Raw genomic sequence first — 23,490 nt, forward strand, 5'->3', positions numbered from 1 at the left:
AAGTTCCAGGATATGGTAAGGGAGCCATACTTATCCTACGCCTTCCAACTTAGCCCTTAGGGGTAGTAACGCATCTGTGGCCGACCTCATTTTATCCGGGATTGATTAAAGATAATCATGGGCGGCAGCGGCCGATTACTATTAGGTGGAATTAATGCTCAGTTTGCTTCTTTTGAATTTAAAAAATAAAATATACGAGTATATATGTCCCATACTTACGAGACACATACACATATCACGCGAGTAAAACCGCGGTAGGTATTTAGCTAGTTTTAAATACAGTGTCTTATAGCGCTTGTTCGGCTACTAAATTACCCAATTAAATTTTAAGGTTTACATCTTGGTTGTAGAATTAATGTGGTGTCGGTATTATAAGAAAGTGGACGTCCTTAGTTATTATTCAATCAATTTAATATATTTTTATTAATGTGTCGCAATGTCCGTACTTGTGGTGTTGTTGCTAATCAGTCCAGTATTTGGTGTCATTTATGATTTACATGGTAGGTAATTATCTAATAATATTTGTATTTCTAAATTGTTTTTAATGGGAGATTTTAGAATGTGTGTTAATTTGGCAAATATGGGAATATCCAATTTGTAATTAGTATTTTTACATGAAATTTAAATATTTTTATGGTAATTATTTTATTGGTTTTTTTTTTTCGTAATCAGTCATATTTTATTTAAGTTTAACAACAATATAATTTTTTATTATATTACAATATAATTTTTTGGTTATGCTTTACACAAAAAAATTTACTTTTTATTAAAACCATAAATATTGACTTTTTTACATTTTTACGATTTGTTTTCAGAAGAAGAACATAGTCGGATGCCTCCTATTTTTAATTTAGATGATTATACAAATTGTTTAAAAGAAACAGACGGCATATACTGCACTGTGCAGTTTGCCGCAATTTCCGATGAACCAAGCGAACTCTTGACAATGATGCAGGTATGATTACTTTTTATATATTATATAATTATATAAATATCACGCGTATTTTGTCTGTCAGATTGTGCATCCCCGAGCCACTGTCCAGTTTTTCATATTTCTCCGTTTAACCAAATAATAAATAGATTATGGCGTAGCATGGAGTCTGCTTGAGGTATCCGTTGAATTTTGAAAAAGAGATCTTTGTACAAAATATGACTATTTATTTTTACAAATGATTTTTCACGAAATACTGTAAAACTTATGGGATAAACTTCCGTTTAGCTAAGTTTCAAGGTACCAAATTGCCGAAAAATGTTTTTTTAAATTGTTTTCGCGTTTATTGCAACACACGTGAACGTTAGAGAAAAAAATAATTTCACGGAAACTATTGGTGTGCTCAAAAATCCCTTTAGGGGTTGTCTTCGAACATCCAAAGGAAGGTCTGTGAAAAGTTTCAAATCGATCGGAGGTGGGGGGTTTTCGCAAGTGCACCCCATTTTTCTCCCAAACAACTGGGTTTATGCGGAAAATATACAGAACAAAAAATGACGATCTTTTTATCGTTTACAACTTTTGTTTGAAATATTTTTCTCTACCGTTCATGTTTGCTGCAATACACGCGAAAAACCATTAAACATATTTTTTCAGCAATTTGACTTTGAAAATAATATTTGCGGTTATATTCAAATCTTCTTCAAATCTTAATCAGCGATTCAAAATCCATATGTGTATTGTGTACCAAAATTCAGATCGATCGAAGGTATGGGCTAAACTTATGTGCGGTATGTATAGCTTATGTATTACTTACCTTTGGTTGCTGAACCAAAGATAAGTAATAAATGTAGTGCATGTCTAAAATCAATGCCTGGTGGAAAAGAGGGAAGTAAAAAAAATCATAACCAACCTTATAAGTGGAAAGAACGGAGTAACGATAGAGGAAAAACATGCTGAGACGTATTATGTAATAGGTATACACATAGGCTGGGTTCTGAAATTTATTGTAAGTAATTTGAATCTAAAAGGGCGCAGCTAGTTTAAAACTATATACATCACTAAGAAATTCTCTCTAGAAAAGAGCTCTTTAAGTACTGCGTAGATGAATAAACTATGGATCAAAACTAGTCCTACGAACAAGAACAATCAGAACCAGTTGACAATAACTATCATTATATTTTTATGAAATCTATCGTAGAACGCGTTTAATAACCCCTGTCGGAATCTGATAACATCCAATAAGTCTTAATATTTTATTAGCTACAAAAAAACTATATAGTTTTTATATCTAAAACTGTTTTTATATCTTAAACTTATAATAAATCTGTAGAGGTCAATTCTGTACATGAAATTTATTTCCAAAATAACTATCAGGAGGTGATTAGGGATCGATACTGATGCCAAAAATGCAATCAGTAAAATTTTTGTCTGTCAGTCTTAACTATAGATAACTTTTAAAACTTGTATTACTTTTATAAAAACAAAAACTACTCGACGGATTTTAACGAAACTTGGTACAATTATTTTTCATACTCCTAAGCTGGTTATAGCATACTTTCACGCTACAATCAATAGGAACAATGCAGTGAAGGGAAATGTTGGGAAAACGGTAGAAGTTGCTCCATTTTTTAAGCTTCCGTCGCGTGTGCAACCTTAATGGTTAAAGCTACAGAGAAATCATGTATGACGGAAATGTTCTCCTTAAAATTATATAAAAAATATCCTACAACAGCATATGTCTATATTTTATGGTTGACTCACAATAACACGTGTAACTCCCGATAACTTAGCAGTTCGAAGCTCTCTGATTATATTTGTCTACACCTACGTTTATAACACTCTCAGTCATCACTAATTAAAAAAGTTAACAGTATTAACTATTCCATAAAAAATAATCACAGAAATCATAGCCCTAAGTGATAAGGGTTGTTCACCCTTAACATTGTTTTTTTATTTATATGGCAACACAACGTTTGCCGGGTCAGCTAGTAAAAATATAGTTATATGTGAGATTTTTTTCCTACATAATTATTGAGAGTATTTGAGCCATTATTTCTTTGCGATATTTAAATATTTCCTAAACATGTCTACGATCTACATCTCCATACTTGTGCTTAAAATAACTCTTATGATTTTTTGACAACTTTCCGTAACTTGGCAACAGATGGAGCACAAATTTATAAATCGCGCTATCAAAGTTTTCTAAACATATTGTATGTATATAAGTTTCAAACGGAAACTGTCGGATCACAACCACTCGCCGAAGGTACCAAACTTTTATTAGCAATTGTATCCACATCTACATATATCTTCATTTGTTCACAGGAATATTCAAAACAATATAAAACCCATTACAATCACACTAGTTTTCAATATGGTGTCTGCGTAACACAGAAATGTAAAGGTTATTCAGGAGATAAAACAGAGGCTCTAACGGAGGCCCTTGAAGAACACCTCAATGAAACATTTTGGAATGAGTACAAGTTGAAAACGCAAGTCACTGCGTACACTTGCGATGGTCTGGACGATGGAAACATAGCAATAGATACCTCGGATAGTGTAGTTGGATTTTTAATAACCAGTTTACTTATATTGAACGTTATTGGAAGCTTGAGCGATTTCTTTTTTTCCAAAAGGGTCTGGCTAGGTGAATAGTTTAAAATTATTTATTGCAACGTATATGTTTATTTATTTCGATTAATCGCTATAACAATTTAATATCAGTACCATAAGTCATCAATATGAGTTACACTTATGTATAATTGACGATTTTTTAATCATAATTTTAAGTACCGTACTTTATTTTAAGCACTGTAAATTTACAGTATTTAATTTTTCCAGGAAAAGAGTATTTTTTATCATTTTCTATTAAGCGTAATTGGAAAAAACTGGTCGCACCGTCGTCTTCCCTTGACCAGCGGTTTAACCAACTTAAATCTCTAAATGGAATCAAGTGAGTAATATTTATTATTGCAGTCCACCTAGGTGCAGAATCGTAGATGACAAATAACGTCCATTTTTAATATTCGCGTTTATATTTAAGTTATTTGTATGTATTTTTGCAGATCGTTATTAATGTTTTCTGTGATATTGGGGCACTGTCTTACGCCTGGTATGGTCATTCCTGAAAACTCTATTGAAATAGAAAAGGTACAATTTACTATATTATTATTAAAACAAGTAACACTAAATAATACTTAATGATCCCTTTAACTTATCTTACTTTTATTTTAAGCCACGTTTTTTTTTATTTCATTTATAAATTGCTCTTTAAAATGTTCTGTTTGCTGGTCTGCCACAGACTCCGGCATTTTATTCATCTTTACGTTTTATTTTTTATTTACTCTTTATTGACCATGTTAAAAACAATGTGGTGCAAAAGGCGGACTTAATGCTAAATAGCATTTTCTCGCAGTCAACGTTAAGGGCACAGTGGGCCCGTGCCCGTGCCAAGGACTCCGACGTTAAAGAAAGTGGCTCCGAAAACTCAATAATATAATCGAACGCTAAAATTTAAGTTCAAAATTGAAATGTTAATCATTAACTGATCGGGTCTTTAATTATCTCTGCCAAGGGCCCTGAATTCGACTTTCCTGGCCCTGCTAGCATTTATTTCTACATCTAAACGGTTAAGATTCTGCAGAACTGTTCACTTTTTACCAAGGTGTTAAACAATTCTTGAGCTGTGAATCATAATCATATTTTTAACACTTGTTTCTTTTCAGGCTTACAACGGTACATTCGAGTATATTCTAATAAATGGTTCCTTGGTCATACAATTCTTCTTCTTTATGACTGCCTTCTTTCTGATGTATAACACTCGTCGATATTCTGAGAGCAATGAAATCAATTCCAGTTATATCGCAAAAGGTCTTCTGATGAGGTTAATAAGGTAAGATCATCTACACTAAAAATAAGTGCCCTAAGTATTTTCTCTAGTTTATGCTCTCATTGATTGTATTTACGTGGCATCAAAAGTACGAAAATAGTATATCATTTTTTGTTTGTCTTTCTGGGCGTGTCTTGGTAACAACTAAACTGATTTGGGTAGGACTTTCACTAATGACGAATGACCACATAGTATATAGTTGTAACCATAGATATAGGATAGCGTAGCGAAAAAATCCAAGTCTATGGTTGTAACGTACACTTATCTTTACTCCAAAAATATTAGGAAATTTATAATATTTATGAAAAACCTTGAGGTTGGTTATAGATTCATTGGTACACCTGCGGATTAAGTTGAAACGCCTCGGATGTCTCTCATACCATACCCTTCAAACCGGTACACAGTGCGTGTTTCTACTTAATAACATCACTGTTATTAAGTAGAAACATATGTGGCGGTGGTGCTTTCAGGGTCGAACTATAAAGGGTTCTAGCACCTTCACCTTGCAAAGATTTTAATTATTAATTCAGACTTACATTATTGATGCTTTGTGTTGTTCGTAGAATAATGCCGGCGTATGCTGTCGTCTTGGGAATAGAAGCAACGTGGTATCGGCGTTTCGGTTCTGGACCATTTTGGCAGGTACCTGTTATATATTTATGACTTGCAGTAAAAGAATGTAATGTTTGAAGAGTATTCAGGAAGTATTTTAGTGACTGTGAGACTCAACGGAATTGATCCATTTTTTATTTTAATTTCAGACAGTATCCATGCGAGCAGTGAACGATTGTCGTCGGAATTGGTGGCTACACATGCTCTTCTTAAATAACTTCACCTACAATTCCATGTGTTTAGGCACCTCTTGGTAATTAGTTACTCATTATTTTCGTACTATTATACTATAGTATATGTATTATTTTTTGATATATTATGTTCCATGCAAAAGGCACAAGCCGTTTTTAAATTAAGCTTTTCGGTTGCTTGCGGTAGTTTGCATTTGAGCGTTTAATTAGTGGTTAAAGCGACTGATAAAAGTTCATGTCAACAATCTGTATGAAAAAAATGAACCATGTGCCGCTCCTCTACCACTCAAACAACAAATTGACGCTCGACCGGCAGTGGTTAAAGTAACTTGTTAGTAGCTTTAGCGACAGTCCGTCCATAGCCTATAGCTTCATATAAATTTCAAAAGTGACAATGAATTATTACGAATTTATTAGGTACATAGCAGCAGACACACAACTGTACGTGTTTTGTCTTCTCATCTGCGTTCTCGTCAAGACCGATGGCATCAGGAGACAGGTCCTATCACTCCTCTACATCATTGGCGTGATGATCCCACCAGCTGTCACCTACTTTCTGGATTTGGAAGGCCGATTTATTCTTGCTCCTGCGTAAGTAAATTTTTTGAAGTTGATCAGAATTCATGACTATAAATGGATTCTTCTACATTACAGTGGAAGGATGTGGATGCCTGCTGACTTAAATGAGAAGACCTTCTTAGTCCCCATGAGTAGTTGTTCTATATAAAGTTGGTTATAGATGTCTATTGGTAGCAATATATCAATGGCAGTAAGTAGTGCAACTAGTAGTCATTACTTGATCGATCGAATAGTAGTAGATCTAGGAATAGCTCGGGACGTATCTCGATCTCTACTTATAAGTATTATTAATCCTTTTGCTTGTAATTATAACTTTTATTTTTGATTCAACCAGTATTGAAGGAGAATTAAGCAGAGTATCCGCATAAATATTGCTCTTATATAATACACGCCATATCAATTTATATTTTTTTAAATTCCAGGACTACCCCTGATTTCTTTATTCAGGACCCAACTTACAACGAGTTGTACGTAAGATGGTACACCAACCTCGCGGCTTCGGCCCTGGGGCTCATAATGGGGGACCTGGTGTACAGGTGGCAGCTTGATGAGGCAATGAAGAAGAAAATTCAAGCTTACAAGGTTTTTCTCTGATATTATAGGTAACAAAAGAGCATGCAGTCCACTTGGTGGAAAATGGCTAGTGTCGCTCAGGAACATTTGTAATCAATCCTAGATAAGTTTAGAGCTCTACCTCAGAACTAAGGTGGAACGCCTTGATAAAGTATGTCAACCTTAATACCCTTCAAAACAGAACACAGTATAATAGCTGTCGCGGTGGTCTCCGGACACCATTTTTTTTTTAATTTGTGGTTCATGTCCGGTGTAAAAGTGTATTCTAAAAATTCCAACTTAATGCTAGCAATGTATCTTTAACTGATTAAGAGTATTACCAAGTCTAATTGTGTTTTTAATCTAGATATTATTTTCAGAACTTCCGCTTGGTGTACTGGTCCTTGCTCCCTCTCTGCTTGGCCCTGATTATATCCGGGAAGTACTTCTACATGCGTCCCTACCTCGACCCTTGGTACACGAGGGTACTGTTCTCATTGACAGTACCACCTCTATTCACTTTCTTCGCTGCAGTACTGCTTGTAGGATTTGTGTTCGAATTCGAAGGTAAGTCCCATAATGGTCCAATGGTGAATCGCAATTGGTATTTTAAATTTTCAACGCTATAATGACAAATATTATAAATAAAAAGTTGAAAAGTTTTAAATTATGATTTTATAGTTCTGTTCCGGGTCTGTGTGTTAGTGTATTCTTCATGTGTATGTCCAATTGTCCATGGTTCTCAGGTTACAGTATAAATCGTAGTGTGACTATAAGATATTATGAAAAAGGAGAATGAAGCGTTTTTGTCCGATTTCAGACGCATATCGAGGATTTTTGGAGTGGGAAGGCTGGACTGTAACCAGCCGGCTGTCTTATTGCGCCTTTATACTCCACTTTTTGCTTATAAGGTTCTATACAAGCACTAAGACTAGCCTGGTGTTTGTATCGCCCCTTACGATGGTATGTATGCATACTCCCTATATGATTACTAGCTGACCCGGAAAACTTTGTACCGCCTCAAAATATATTTATCAAATAGATTGCATATAAAATATTGCCTATGTTACTCGTGGATAATGTAGCTTTCGAATGGTGAAAGAATTTTTACAATCGGTCCAGTAGTTTTTGAGCCTATTTATTACAACCAAACAAACAAACAAAGTTTTTCTCTTCATAATATTAGTGTAGATATACCATATAGCCACCTGAAGGTAGGTAATCACTGCAGTCATCGACATTTGTAGCCATCTTCATATAGAACAATGGTTCTATCTCAAATCAATTACAGATTTGTTGTACCCAGGTCGGATTATATTGATTCTAAAGATGATAGCACCCTTTGTGGTTCGACTCCGGCGGCACCACCGCCACACTTATTTCTGCCTATTAATGTTAAGTGTTTGGAGGGTGTGGTAAGGGAGATGACTTTTCAGAGGCGTTCCAGATTAGTCCTTAGGGGTAGTGGCGCATCTGTGGCCGACCTCAGGTAGGAATATCTAATCCTATCTGGGGTTGATTACAGATGTCCATGAGCGGCAGATGTCACTTACCATCAGTTCACCTGATGCAAGGTCGATTGCTAATCTTATATTATAAAAAAGCTGTCAACATCACTGTTCAATAACAGTGTCATTGTTCTGAGATAACAGCCGTTAATTGACGTCACAAATTTCAGAATCATAGACAATCATTTAATGTTTATATCTATTTTTTCAGGTGACAACATACACCGGCATAACAACACTTACATTCCTACTGGCAACACCACTTTGGCTGTTCGTTGAAACACCATTATTACAGATAACCAACGCATATTTACATTCGAAACAAAAAAGAAAAATCAGTTAATATAATTGAAAATAGGGTGGTCAATTTGTATCCTTATAAAGGAAGAACTTAGTTGTTGATCGGTATTCGGGAGGTTATTAGTTTAGTTACAAAACTTTTTTTTTAAGAAAGTGTATTAGTTATGTCTATGTTTGCTAAAAATAATTATGTACACAATTGGATGACATTCATAGAGTCGCTAAGTAAAAAAAAATGTCATCATGTTTATGTAATAAATAATATACAAAGAAGTATTTTTATTATTAACAATATATTTATAACACTGATTTGCATCAAACCGCTTGCATTCCACCTGATGATAAGCCAGTAACTGTCGCCCATGTCACCTATGTGAGGGTAGAATTGAAATTTTCATAATCATCGTCGTTGCTGCAAAATGACAGTTATACACGTCTTTATTAGTAGTATATCGATGGTTATACACATAGAAGAGAAAAGCAAGTACAGTTTAGATTTTTTAATGATATCTTTTAAAATGTTAATATATCTACCAAACTTCGCAAGGTGTTTCGCTATGGAGAAGAAGCGGCGAAAGAAACTTCATAATGGTCTAAGATCCGAAGCTAAATCGAACTGGACCGAGCTGATAATAGAATGAAACTCATTTTATAATGAAATTAGTACATTGGGTAATACATTAAAAATGGGTTTGCTAAAAAAATCCTGGACAGGATAATTTTAATTATTTTTTGAAAAATTAAAATTTAATTGAAAATTAAATTTTGCAACATCAAGATAATAAGAAAATTCTATTCTGAGTGAATGTTAAAAACATACAGAATGTGCAGGCTTTGGGTTGCCTATTATTTACGTGGACGAACTACTGGGTTGTCAGGTATAAACAGGTATTTCGCTGGAAACTACTTTCACTCATGATGATAATAGATAAAATTTTATATCAGTAGAAGCGCTGTTTTATTGTGAACACGTTGATATAGGGTTGTCTGCAAAATGAAAATTAATTTTTCAAAAAATAATTAAAATTATCCTGTCCAGGATTTTTTTAGCAAACCCATTTTTAATGTATCAGCTCGGTCCAGTTCGACTTAGCTTCGGATCTTCTACTATAACACACATCTTCGAAAAAAATAACAATTAAACTTAACATAATGGAAAATGTTAAGTTGTGGTGATTGGTTGGGGTGATTGACTGGGGGATTCTTTTAAGCATTCGATCGGGATGTTACTACACATCTCGTCTAGTAATACATATTTTGACTCGTCTTGGCGACACTAGCGCTCCATGGGCCAAAGTAAATTATCTAGGAAATGAGTTTCATACTTAATTGTACCGGCATTCTCAAGTATACGTCTAACGCCCTAACGTATGCTTTTAATAAGTGTTGCGTATTTGTAAAATAATAAAATGAAGATTATTTGTGTTGGTTCTTTATTGTAAAACAAAAATTGTATTACATTTTCGTATGTTCATTTCTGCTGCTCTACCGCTTCCGACAAAAAGGAAACTGGAATTGACATTTTTATTTTGAAAAGCGTGTTCTTATTATCACGACTATTGTCACGACGTTATATCTTCGGCCTCGATTTTATAATTATATCAAAAACCATGGAACCTCTACAAGGTAGTTGTAACTAGCGGTGTGAGTTCACATCGCACACTTGCTACGTAGAAAATTAAACATGTTAGAAAAATTACACGAAAGTGTCAGGTCTAAATACTTGAACCATGTACTTCTCTTTCTGATTAAACCTTTGATAAGTAATCTATGGGTTTCTAATCTATGGGTTAAACAAACATGGAATGTCTATTCCACTTTGATCACCTGGGTGATCATATTCCACTCGTTAGTGCTCTTTGATCATCTGGTACCTGATCACCTGAGTGATCATAGGCGACTTCAAAAAATATTATATGTAAGTATATTCCGTATACATTAATAGTAAAGTTTTAAATGTTAAACGTCATAAATAAATTTAAAATATTAATTGTAATATAATGTATAAATTTAAACATTAAATTGTTTATTGTATAATATATGTCAAAAATACATACAAAACAAACGTTATTTAAACCAAAACTATACATATATTTTTAATTTTACGAGCTAAGAAAACTGAATATTCAAGAAATAAAATATGAACAATTACATTTAAGAATTCACATATTTCCGTATATGAAACAAAACATACTTTAACTGTTAAAAATATATTTAAATTATTTTATTATAGTATTATTTTAATTAATTATTTTGTGTAATAAGTTCCCCTTCAATAAGTCACTGGCTAGTACGATTGTATGAGTTAGCATAAAAACAAAAAGAACGGACTTGACGTTTTAGTTGTAATACTTTGCACGGGAATAATAAAAGTTGTAAATTGGTTCAAGAAATATTCTTATTCTTTCATAACTTTTATGAATATAAATATTAAGATTAAAAAAAAAACAAAATGGGTAAAATGCCCCTAAAACATTTGAAATAATTATTTATTTATTATGTAAATTACGTAGTATTAGTTATTTATTCTTATTTTTTCTCTAAAAATGTTTTAATTTGTCAAGAATTAAGAAAAAGAACTTACTAATAAGCCGTTTATGGCTTCATTCAATTTCAAGGCGGCGAAGTATCTTTACTAATCTATGTATATACCTAGCACGTTAAGAGACCCATAAACGCGAGTAAACCCGTGGGATATATCTAGTTACAACAAACATTATACAGAGTTATAAAATATGCCTATTCGACTGGTGAATTAATTTGGTGTCGGTATTATAAGAAGGTGGACGTCCTAAGTTATTCTTCAATCAATTTAATATTATTTTTATTAATGTGTCGCAATGTCGGTACTTGTGGCGTTGTTGCTAATTAGTCCGGTATTTGGTGTCATTTATGATTTAAATGGTAAATATTTAATAATAGTATATTCTAATATTGCGTATTTTAAACAATTTTAATGGGATATTTTGGCGAGTATACAAATATTACTTACATGAATTTTAAATATTTTATGGTAACAATTGTTACATTGTTGGTTATACTTTATACGAAACCTTTGACTTTTTATTAATATCATAGAAATATTGACTTACTAGCAACCCCAATGATATTTTATATTACCAATACTATAGGTAATACATCTAGGGTTTCAACCTTTCTTTTCTACAGATAAAGTATATTGATTATTATAGGTAAGAAAAAAAAGTACATAGTATCAAAATAAAGTACACTTTATTTTTCTCTATTAATATATTTAAGTTCAGGGATGTCGCGCTGGCGAGTGACGACATCGATTCAGCACCAATCGATAAATGTCGTTTAAAGAAAAAATACTTACGACTAAATTTTTAAATCAAATCATGCGAAATAAAATATTTTCGTGTACTTTGTTGTTCTCATAAAGTATAGAGTACAATTACCTCAAATAACGTACAATACTTTAGTATAAAGTACGGGTGGCAACCGTAAATACATCTATGAGCATCTATGAGCGCTTTTCGCACGGGTAACATATTATAAATATCTATATTTATATCTATGCATAGTGAACTATCAGTTAAGTAAAGCTTATAGCTTCTATTAATCAACAATTGTCTTTATACTTAAGCCTATTTACTTACCATACCTTTCTCACCTAAATATTTCTCATGAGAACCTCTGCCTATTGATGAAGACCATAAACAATATTTCCATTCGGTAGTTTTTATCATCGAACCATCACTGTTCCACTGGGCACAGGTCGCCTGTTAGGATGAGAAAGATCTCACGTTCCTCATTTCACTCTCGCCCTCTTATACCATGGTTCTCTCTCTTCTAAGGTCTTCAAAGACCTTCCGTGTAAATATACGACACATGCTGCAGGGAGATCGAGCTAATTACGATTTCAACTATAATACGTTAACTTAAAAACAATGGCTCTATGGAATTGAATTATAATACATTATAATAATGTTATGAAACGCGAATACAGTGATAAATAAATGGTACCTAACACCTAATATTATTAATGTAGATATTGTGGAGCACGCTCCGTATATGTTTAAAGTGTTATAATATTGCTCTCTGGTTTAATTGTTGAAAATTAGCCTCTCAATCGAGGGTTCTAGGTCCTAAAAGCAGGCTTCTGGTGTTTTAAATTAATGTGCCTAAAAGAAATTAAATATTAATTGTCGTAACGGTGAAGGCACATATTTTGAGGAAATCTTTAAGATGTGTGAAACCTACCGATTCGCACTAGGTTCTTCGTTTTGAGAAAGACTCGTGCATAACAGTTAACGACAGACTCGTACAACGTACGGTGCGGTCGATAGGCGTACAGGTGACCGCTAGTGAGTAGTTTTTATTAAATATTTCACAAAATATATTCGAAAAGTCGAAGGAACGATATGGTTCCACTGAGTAATCAGCTTTTTTCTCAAAACTGTCAACATTTTCATAATAGTTCAGGCAATTTATACAAAATCTTAATAAATGATATACGAAAACCATCCCGTCGAAACAATCCGTCCTCTAATAAAATCCCCATGAAAGTGGGTTCAGTACTTTTTGAGTTTATGGTGTTCAGACAGACGGACAGAGGCGGCGAGGGACTTTACTTTGCATTAAGTATAGATAGATTTAACATTTTTACGATTGTTTTCAGAGGAAGAACATAGTCGGATGCCTCCTATTTTAAATTTAGATGACTATACAAGTTGTTTAAAAGAAACAGACGGCATATACTGCACTGTGAAGTTTGCCGCAATTTCCGATGAACCAAGCGAACTTTTGACAATGATGCAGGTACGATTCTTTACAATTTATTCTTAAATATTGTAAAATATCACATCTGAATATACCTGCCAGTTTGTGTATTCAATAGCCACTGTTCTGTATTTCATGAAACATTTGTCATGAATTTTGAAAATGAAAGTATACTGTGGAGTGCAGAGACAGCCGTCAGAAGCAAGGATTTTTTACAAAACGGTGTAAAACTTATTTTCCGTATTAGTCATATCATCATCATCATCATCATCAACAACCCATTATTGTCCCACTGCTGGACACGGGTCTCCTCTCATAATGAGAAGGATTAGGCCATAGTCCACCGCGCTGGCCAAGAGCGTATTGGTAGACTTCACATACCTTTGAGATTTTTTTTTATAAATCTCTCTGGTATGCAGGTTTCCTCACGATGTTTTCCTTCACCGTTTAGCAAGTGATAATTAATTTCTAATACGCACATAACGTTGAAAAATCAGAGGTGCGTGCCTGGGATTTGAACCTCGGACCCCTCGATCGAGAGGCCGAGTTTCTTAACCACTAGGCTATCATTAGTCATATAGCTTACGCAATTAACCAAAGGTTTATAAATGTAGTTTATGTAGAAAATCAATGCTCGGTACACGACCACTCCCCGAGCATGCCAAAGTATTATTAGCATTTTTAACCACAACTATACAGTTATATATATATCTCCATTTATTCACAGGAATATTCAAAACAATATAAGACCCATTACAATCACACTAGTTTTAAATATGGTGTCTGCGTAACACAGAAATGTAAAAGTTATTTAGGAGGTAAAACAGAGGCTCTAACGGAGGCCCTTGAAGAATACCTCAATGAAACATTTTGGAATGAGTACAAGTTGAAAACCCAAGTCACTGCGTACACTTGCGATGGTCTGGATGATGGAAACATAGCAATAGATACCTCGGATATTGTAGTTGGATTGATATTAATCAGTTTGCTTATATTGAACCTCATTGGAAGCTTGGCCGATTCCTTTTTTTCCAAAAGTGACTGGCAAGGTGCATATTTTTTTATTTATTTATTTTATTTACTCGCTATAATTATCAATGTTACATTTCATAATTCATTTATTTTAAAAATATTATAAATCATTATTTTAACGTATCCTTTACATTATTTACTTTTTCCAGGAAAAGAGTATTTTTTATCATTTTCTATTAAGCGTAATTGGAAAAAACTGGTCGCACCGTCTTCTACCTCTGACCAGCGGTTTAACCGTCTTAAATGTCTAAATGGAGTGAAGTGAGTAATGTTTATTAGTGCAGTCCACCTGCGAACTGATATTATTCATAATACATTTATACGTATTTTTGCAGATCTCTATTAATGTTTTCTGTGGTAATGGGACACTGTCTATGGCCTGGTATCGCTATTCCTGAAAACTCTATTGAATTAGAAAAGGTATAATCATAGAAACGAATAACACTTAATAATAATTAATGATCTTCTACCTAACATTATCTAACGTTGTTTATTTTAAGGTCATTTGATTATTTCATGTTCATATATATTTAGTATTAGCTGACCCGACAAACTTTGTACCGCCTCAGAATCTATTTATGAAATATATTTTATATTTACTCATCTTTTAAACCTTCCCTGGACTTTAACAAATTATTCTAAACTAACATTAGCCAAATCGGTCCAGCCGTTCTCGAGTTTTAGCGAGACGAACAGCAATTGATTTTTAGTTATATAGATATAAGAGTAGCGGGCGAGCGTTCAGTCCACTTGATGGTAAGGGCCTACTGCCGCCCATGGAAATCTGTAATGAACCCCAGATAAGCCACAGCTGAGGACTAAGCTCAAAAAGCCTCAAAGAAGTAAATATCCCCTACTATCGTTCAAACCAGAATGTAACAGAACTTAACACTGATATTATTAGGCAGCAATGGGAGTCGAACTACAGAGGATTCTACCACCTTCAAAACTGCTATTTTTCAAAATATTTATATGTATTATTTATAAAAAAAACTGCAATGAGTACATAAAATAGTTTTAAAAACCCAATATATTCACACGCTGAAATTTTAAGTTTACAATTGGAATGTTGATTATTCATTGATCAAGTTTTAAATTATTTCTACCAAGAGCCCCGAATTTGTGTGTACCCCGGCATTCCTTAAGGTAGCCCTGTCGGCACTTAACTCTACAACTAAGCAGTCAGTTAATTTTTGTAACACTTTTGTCACTTTTTAGGCCTACAACGATCCATTATTTTATATTATAGTGAATGCTACCTTGGCTATACAAGTCTTTTTCTTTATGACTACCTTCTTTGTGATGTACAACACTCGTCGATATTCTGAGAGCAATGAAATCAATTCCAGTTTATTCGCAAAAGGACTTTTGATGAGGTTTATAAGGTAAGACTATCTACACTAGAAATTTACTTATTTTATTAATATAATTAAACCTGCCGAGGCCACTTACACTAACTGAATAGAGACTGATTTTGTTTACCATTAGTTTATGCTCCTAATTGTTGGATTTACTTGGCACCAAAGAAAGAAAATAGTATTACAGATACCTTTGTTTGTCTTTTAACTAAACTTTACTGGTTTGGGTGGGACTTTCACTAAATGAAGATATAGTAGTGTAATATAGACATATTTTTACATTGAATACTTATTAGGAAATTTATCTTTCTTGTGAAAAACTTCAATCCGGTACACAGCAGCGTTTAGCACCACTGTTATAAGATATAATCAGGTGAGGCGGTAGTGCTTCCAGAGTCTAACTACAAAGGGTTCTACGACCTTCGCTTTACAAAGTTTTTCATTATCGATTTCATTGTTGATGTTATTTTTGTGTTGTTCGTAGAATAATGCCGGCGTATGCTATCTTGTTGGGAGTAAAAGCGACGTGGTTCCGGCGTTTCGGTTCTGGACCATTTTGGCAGGTACTTGTTGTATGGAGAGGAGGACGATATACATTGTGTATTGGGGGCCAACACCCGTCATTAATAAAATAAATCTATCCATTTTGGGCCTACCAAAGATCTATATTTGACAATTTTTGCTTACAAGAATTGTTAAATTATAAAAAAAAACACCCTTTAAGCGGAGTTTAAGTATAGTTGAATTATATTGAAGGCGCTGGAACCTTCTGTGTTTGACTCCAGCGGCATCACCTTCGCACCTATTTCTGCATATAAACAACAGTGTTATGCGCTGTGTTCTGCTTGAAGGTTATGGTAAGGTTAAGACACCTTACCATACCCTAAGATTTCAGATGCATATCATACTTATCCAGTAATTTCAGCATAGTCTTCAGTGGTAGCAGCGCATCTATGGCCGACGTGAGGTAAGAATCTGTGGTTGATTACATATGTTCAACTTCAAAGGTGGTCGTAGCAACTTAGCATTAGCAGATCTGTGTTTATTTGTATTATAAAAGAAATATCGTATGGTGCCAGTAGACCCCTCTTAATAAACGTAATTCCATTTTCTTTAAATTTCAGACAATATCCATGGAATCAGTGAACGATTGTCGTCGGAATTGGTGGCGACACATGCTCTTCTTGAATAACTTCACCTACAATTCCAAGTGCTTTGGCCACTCCTGGTAATCACACGTTACATTGTAGTAGTATTTATATGATACAAGAAAACGTTCGGAAATATCAAAAATAAAGCATAAAGAAGTCAAAGCTCTGGAGGCTGATGTTAATTTATCATTAACAAATGTAGTGAAATGGCTAGAATCTAACAACTTAAAAAATAATCTCGAAAAAACATTAATAATGAATTTCAAACAAAGAAAACATGAAAATCAGAAACTAAATGTAAGTTATCTTGGTACGAAAGTAGAAGAAGTAGAATCAACCAATTTTTTAGGACTGTATATCGACTCTAATATGAAATGGAAAACGCACGTAAAACATCTGTAAAAAATTGAGGAAAATCTCCTATACTCTTCGGATATTAAGAAAAACTGTAAATCAGAAAACACTATTAACCGCATATCATAGATGTGTTTCTTCTACTCTTCGATATGGGATAATATTCTGGGTAAACTCAGTACATAAAGATCATGCCTTTAAGGCCCAGAAAAAATGTGTAAGAGCTATTAGTAACATAATCAAACGAGAATCATGTAAACCTTATTTTAAAGAGTTAAAAATCCTAACATTAACTTCTCTCTATATTTTAGAATGCTGTATTTTAATAAAAACAAATAAAATAACTTTGCGTATTTCCATAGGTCTCCGGCTCGGTGCCAGGATTTGCGAGCCTCATTTTTGTCCGTGTGGGCAGGAGGTGGACACGTTGGGTCGGCATGGCTTGTCCTGTACTAGGAGTGCCGGCTGGTTGTATCGTCACGGGACTCTGAACAGTTTGATTCGTCGGGCACTTGCTACCGTCTCTATACCTGCGACGTTAGAACCTCCAGGCCTTTTTAGAGACGATGGCAAGAGCCCCGATGGAATCACTCTAGTTCCATGGAGTCTCGGACGACCCCTGGTATGGGACGCGACGTGCGTAGACACCTTGGCCCCATCGCACGTAAGCAATACATCTGTGTGTGCGGGGGCCGCAGCCGACCATGCCCAAACTCTCAAGCGCCGTAAATATAATAATTTATTAGACAATTATTTGTTTGCGGCGCTTGTAATAGAGACAATGGGTCCATGGTCATCTGACATGAAAAAATTCATGTCAGATATGTCGGCCAAGCTTGTAACTGCTTCCGGTGACCAAAAAGCTGGCGGCTACTTTGCTCAAAGGCTAAGCCTGGCCGTTCAAGAAGGAAACGCCGCCAGCGTTTTGGGAACCATGCCTCGCACGGCAATTTTAGATTTTAGCTTTAATAATTTCTTGTTATTTAGTTATAAATTTCTTATCCGTAATTGACAATAAATACTCCTAAAAAATAAAACTTTATTCGAATTACTCAACAGGGCAAGAAATAATACTAAACTAGCTACTAGAAGCATCTAATACCCAACTTCTGCGACAAAGCTTTTTCTGCAAAGCACCTACCTATTATATTTAACAAACTATCAAAGTCAATACATACCATTGTTAAGGTAGTGAATTTTAAAAAACAACTCCATGATTATTTATTACGAAAATTCTATTATAAAATAAATGAATATTTTTCGGATATATAATTCTATTTGATGATAACTGATAACATATTGCACTAATAATAATATCTAGATTAAATTTAAAATATATGAAAAGTAAAAAATCAATAAATGATATTCCATTAAAAACTCACTGGTCAGTCGCCTAAAAAAATTGGACAAATTGGACGCCTGAGCAGCCACTTGCCAGTAGTTTAAACAGTTTAACCGACGAGATGGTAAAGATAATATCGTCAAAAATAAATTAGGTAAAACCTCGTATACTGAATACGCGTTACATATTGAAATGTTTCAATTTCGCGATAATACTATTCTTAAATTACGAATATAGAAATTAAGATTTAAGAAGCAGCGACATTTCATGACGGGTTGCTAACAGTCGTCATACTTGTTTAAATCGTTTAAGAGTGACTATTCGTTACTATTAATTAATAAGGTACATAGCAGCGGATACGCAGCTGTACATGTTGTGTCTCCTGATCTGCGTCATCGCCAAGACCGATAGCATCAGGAGGAAGGTTCTGCCACTCGTCTACATCATCGGCATCATGATCCCGCCAGCTGTCATATACTTCCTGGATTTGGAAGGACGTTTTATTGTTTCCCCTGAGTAAGTAACAAATATTAAGAAATTGGACAAAACTCCTGACTGTAAATGGATACCGCCTCATTTATTTCTAGTGTTATAAAGTTGTCTCGTTTCGATGGGAGGGTGTGGATATCGACTGACTTTAATGAGCTGAATATAAAAAGGCAAGAATCAAGAATCATGCAAGAAATCGACGCCCAGGCGTAACCTCATCTGTTTTCAGCTAAGAAAAGTTGTCGGCGTACGCAGTATACATACCAAATAAAAACCAACAGAAGTCAATCTTCATACAAAACGCTCTTTAGCAACGCATAAATATAAATCACTCACCGACACGTTATCTCCGTGGGTCTCGGGCGCATACGTACGCGACTGTCGGTCCGCTTGGGACACAGGTCAGTTAACTGTTTTCTACATAAAAAATGGACAAAGAACAAAACAGTTACTGTAATTGTGTTGTGGACGTTGTAACAAATCAAATAACAAATAAAAACTAAAAATAGAAAAAGTAATGAACATTGTGTGGTGCGGAACCCTCCGGATGCGAGTTCGACTAATTGCACTTGGTAAATTATTAATTATTATTTTTTTTAACTTCAGATCCACCAGTGAATTTTACATTCATGACCCAACTTTCAACGAGTTGTACGTAAGAGGGTACACAAACCTTGCGGCTTCAGCCCTGGGGCTCATAATGGGGGACCTAGTGTACAGGTGGCAGCTTGATGAGGCAATGGAGAAGAAAATTCAAGATTACAAGGTTTTTCTATTATAGGAGTAGTGATCGAGCATGCAGTCCAGCTGATGGTGACTATACCATAAAACTGCTAGTCCGCTCTCAGTATAGAAATGAATCGCGTCGCCATAGCTAATTGTATGAGTACACCTGCTCGCAACAACTTCAGAGCGGACTAGCAGTTTGGCGCGGACTATAAATGACTACTGCCGCCCATGGACATTTGTAATCAACACTAGATAAGTTTAGAGTTCTACCTCAGAACTAGGTAGGAACGCCTTGAAAAAGTATGTGTCCCTTACCAAATCCTTCAATCCGGATCACAGCAGTGCGTTTTGAGGCAGAAATAACTGTGATAGTGGTGCCACCGGAGTCAAGCCTCATAATGCTACCATTATCAAAATGTCTTCTAAGTATCCACCAGGAATTCTAACTTGTTGAGGGGTAGCAACGCATCTTTAGCTGACGAAAAATACTAGCAAGTCATTTTTTTAAATCTAGAATTCTTTTCAGAACCTCCGCTTGGTGTACTGGTCGTTGCTCCCTCTCTGCTTCGCCCTGATTGTATCCGGGAAGTACTTCTACATGCGTCCCTATCTCGACCCTTGGTACACGAGGGTACTATTCTCGTTGACAGTACCACCTCTGTTCACTTTGTTTGCTGCAGTACTGGTTGTTGGATTTGTGTTTAAATTTGAAGGTGAGTAGGTACAATCATTACTAAAAAATAAATTAAATGTATCGAATCGAAATTGATATATACTTAAAATTGTCTAACGTAAATATTTACATTTCGATAAGTTCTAAATGATCCATTTACATTTCTGTTTTGGGCCTGTGTGTTTGTGTATTCATATGTGTGTGTCCATGGCTCACACGACACGAAAATTCGTAGTATAGGCTTGGTGTAGGCTATAAGTGTAGAAAGCATTATTCGAAAGGTTATTATGATATTAGTGAACAAAATGTTTATTTTATCTGATTTCAGATGCATATCGTAGTGTGTTCGAGTGGGAAGGCTGGACTGTACCTAGCCGGCTGTCCTACAGCGCCTATATACTACACTTTTCTATCATAAAGTACTATACAGCCACTAAGACCAGTTTGATTTTTGTGTCAAATTTCAGTACGGTATGTATGCTTTTGTTTGTAAGTATTTTTTTTATAATATAGGAGTAGCAGACGAGCATGCCGTTCACCTGATCGTAAGTGGCTACTGCCGTCCATGGACGTCTATAATCAACCGCAGATAAGATTACATGTGCCTATCTAGAGGTCATCCATAGATGCGCCGCTACCCCTGAGGAATCAGCTGCAACGCCTTGGAAATGTATGTCTTCCTTACCGCACCCTTCAAACCAAAACACAGCATCGCTTAAAACTGCTGTTATTAAGCAGAAATAATGCGTGGCCACTCTCCAAGACAAAGATGGTTTCTTCATACGTCAGCTGGCATCCACATCACCCTAGATATAGGTATAGCGGTGATACCTCCCCCGTTGAACTGAACTACTTCTGTCACCACTACCAGTCAAAAACTGATGTACCTTTTCAAAACGTATGATAATAACGTTAAGACAATATTTTAAGCTGTTTGTCCACTGCCACCGTCACCGAGCCGATACCGATAATTATGACAGTGCCGAAGTAGCGTACATACATTTACTATAGTCGCTTGTCCACCGCATGTCCGTCACCCGAGCACCGTCATCCCGGCCGCAGATAATTCGAGTAGATCGTTGTCACCGGCACCGAGATTTTGACGAGCCGATGTGCCGGCAATGTAAAACACGTTTGAACTTGTCCATACTACACAACAAACTAAACCGCCGATATCGGTCGCGGTGAACAAATTATCGCCGTCACGTCATATTATAATCGGCCCGAAATAATCTCGTTCTTGGTGACGGTGGAGGTGGACAAACGACCTTTTTTTTTCTTTTTGAGGGGGAAACCTTCAAAAGGTACCCGACGACGTGGGAGCGACGCCGGGTTATGTGGGATTTTTAGGAGATTAGCGGGGTAGAATACTGGACGGTTCGAACTCCCACTCTTGCCGCCTGCAACCACGGAAGCCCCCTTTTAGTCGCCTCTGGACAATCGGCCTAATGGTGTATTCAATCGCAGGCCTTAATCGGCGTTTCAATTTTCAAAATCTTGTCTATGACTCAATTCTATATCTATTGTTTCAGATGACAGCCTTCGCCGAGGTAATAATACTTACGTTCATACTTGCAATACCACTTTGGCTGTTCGTTGAAAAACCATTGTCACAGATAACCAACGTATATTTACAATCAAAAGAAAAAAGAAAAATCAGTTAATAAATTATAAAAAAATGGGATGGCCAGTTAGGATCCTTGTAAAGGAAGAACTTACATAGTTGTTTATCGGTATTCGGGTACCTATTAGTTTTATTTTAGTTATACTTAGAACTTATTTTTTTATTTTACTAAGTGTCTATGTTCAGTAGTCTAAATAATTTCATAATCAAATTGGATGAAATTCATAGAGTCGCTTCGTCAAAATATTTTTGTCATCATGTTTATGTAATAAATAATATACAAAGAATAGAAATAGAAAGTATTTTTATTATTAACAATATTTTTATAACACTGATGTGAAGTACCAAATGGCTTGCATTCCACAGTCCACCTGATGATAAGACAGTAACTATTGCCCATGTCACCTACTCGTATGTGAAGGAAGTATTGAAATTTTAATAAGGTCTAAGATTCGAACTATAGTCAGGCCGCTGATAGAATGCATTCCTGAAGGCTGTCAGAGAGATGACATGAGTAGAGATGGTATAGTAAAATTTGTTTGTATATCGATACGATTAAAATCGTCTAATCATGGAACGGAAGATCTAACTTCTGAATATAACTTTAGCTTGAAGGATATGTAAAATGAAATATTAATATACCCAGAAATATTTAACGAAAATTTTTACAACAATAAAATAAAGAAATTGATTTTATTTTTGTATATTTTTAACCATTTTTACCTACATGTATGTAGGATTTAAATTTTTTAAGTTGAACGGTACGTAGCGGAAGGGTTGACTTGGCAACACTACAATTAAAATGTCTCTTGTTTGTAAGCGATTAAGCGGTAGCATACGTTGTAAAAAGGAAAAGTAATAAAATTTGAAAATACGGCAACCATCATCTTTTATTTCCATCCCACATGTATAATAAAACATATTATTAATTATCCAGAGTATAATACAGAGTCTTCCACCGATGTTTCAACCGCGTGAAAATGATACTGTATCAAATTAGTTTTCGGGTATACGTTGATATATGTCCATTTTTAAAGGGTTACCTACCCTTTAAAATGGACATATATAATAATCAGAATTATAAAAAAATATTATTCCACCAAGTACCAGTTTAATATGAAAACAATTTAATTAACAAATCACGTAGTATAGGATTGCTCGGGAAAATTTGTTCATAGATAGTGGTTGTTAAGACTTTAAAGTTGAAAAATCGGAGCGTGCAAGGTTTTATTATCATAGTAAACTCTATTTTACTATGGTACTATTCCCCGCTATAAATAGATAAGGACACAGTATTACAGCTGCAAGCACAGGTACCGTAAACTGTGAGAGAGTGCGCAGATCTTGTATTCATAGTAAATAATGAATTTACTATAGAGCAGTTTTTACTAATTGTAATAAAAAAGCTTTTGAAAAACCCAACATTATGTCAA

General features: G+C 34.9%; 3 protein-coding genes across 3 annotated transcripts; all 3 read left to right on the forward strand.

Annotated features, from left to right (window-relative positions):
* Positions 1 to 338: 338 nt before the first annotated feature.
* On the forward strand, positions 339 to 8,800 carry LOC140752571 (nose resistant to fluoxetine protein 6-like). Its single transcript, XM_073086910.1, has 13 exons — positions 339 to 500; positions 816 to 955; positions 3,257 to 3,578; positions 3,773 to 3,884; positions 3,997 to 4,081; positions 4,657 to 4,823; positions 5,384 to 5,462; positions 5,582 to 5,685; positions 6,041 to 6,214; positions 6,625 to 6,784; positions 7,135 to 7,321; positions 7,575 to 7,717; positions 8,474 to 8,800. The coding sequence occupies exons 1-13, from the start codon at positions 437 to 439 to the stop codon at positions 8,603 to 8,605; spliced, it is 1,869 nt and encodes a 622-aa protein (XP_072943011.1). The 5' UTR covers positions 339 to 436; the 3' UTR covers positions 8,606 to 8,800.
* A 4,416-nt stretch (positions 8,801 to 13,216) lies between these two features.
* Positions 13,217 to 23,057, forward strand: LOC140752572 (uncharacterized). Its single transcript, XM_073086911.1, has 8 exons — positions 13,217 to 13,344; positions 14,033 to 14,349; positions 19,130 to 19,240; positions 19,638 to 19,797; positions 20,287 to 20,473; positions 20,762 to 20,904; positions 21,966 to 21,983; positions 22,995 to 23,057. The coding sequence occupies exons 1-8, from the start codon at positions 13,222 to 13,224 to the stop codon at positions 23,055 to 23,057; spliced, it is 1,122 nt and encodes a 373-aa protein (XP_072943012.1). The 5' UTR covers positions 13,217 to 13,221.
* Positions 16,110 to 19,572, forward strand: LOC140752402 (nose resistant to fluoxetine protein 6-like). The gene is made up of 3 exons (XM_073086686.1): positions 16,110 to 16,258; positions 16,820 to 16,923; positions 18,885 to 19,572. The coding sequence occupies exons 1-3, from the start codon at positions 16,184 to 16,186 to the stop codon at positions 19,060 to 19,062; spliced, it is 357 nt and encodes a 118-aa protein (XP_072942787.1). The 5' UTR covers positions 16,110 to 16,183; the 3' UTR covers positions 19,063 to 19,572.
* Positions 23,058 to 23,490: the final 433 nt, after the last annotated feature.

The sequence above is a fragment of the Epargyreus clarus genome, unplaced genomic scaffold (genome assembly GCF_041222505.1).
Source record: "Epargyreus clarus isolate Ecla_fem2 unplaced genomic scaffold, WU_Ecla_fem_2.2 ptg000024l, whole genome shotgun sequence".
Classification (NCBI taxonomy): domain Eukaryota; kingdom Metazoa; phylum Arthropoda; class Insecta; order Lepidoptera; family Hesperiidae; genus Epargyreus; species Epargyreus clarus.

Excerpts from the sequence above, each read along its gene's own strand:
- LOC140752402 (XM_073086686.1), top strand. The coding sequence starts at position 16,184 with ATGCCGGCGTATGCTATCTTGTTGGGAGTAAAAGCGACGTGGTTCCGG. Across the intron at positions 16,259-16,819 it reads GTTCTGGACCATTTTGGCAG|ACAATATCCATGGAATCAGT; the intron begins GTACTTGTTGTA and ends TTTAAATTTCAG. Across the intron at positions 16,924-18,884 it reads AAGTGCTTTGGCCACTCCTG|GTACATAGCAGCGGATACGC; the intron begins GTAATCACACGT and ends TTAATTAATAAG.
- LOC140752572 (XM_073086911.1), top strand. The coding sequence starts at position 13,222 with ATGCCTCCTATTTTAAATTTAGATGACTATACAAGTTGTTTAAAAGAA. Across the intron at positions 13,345-14,032 it reads AACTTTTGACAATGATGCAG|GAATATTCAAAACAATATAA; the intron begins GTACGATTCTTT and ends ATTTATTCACAG. Across the intron at positions 14,350-19,129 it reads TTTTTTTCCAAAAGTGACTG|TGTTATAAAGTTGTCTCGTT; the intron begins GCAAGGTGCATA and ends ATTTATTTCTAG.
- LOC140752571 (XM_073086910.1), top strand. The coding sequence starts at position 437 with ATGTCCGTACTTGTGGTGTTGTTGCTAATCAGTCCAGTATTTGGTGTC. Across the intron at positions 5,463-5,581 it reads GTTCTGGACCATTTTGGCAG|ACAGTATCCATGCGAGCAGT; the intron begins GTACCTGTTATA and ends TTTTAATTTCAG. Across the intron at positions 5,686-6,040 it reads ATGTGTTTAGGCACCTCTTG|GTACATAGCAGCAGACACAC; the intron begins GTAATTAGTTAC and ends CGAATTTATTAG.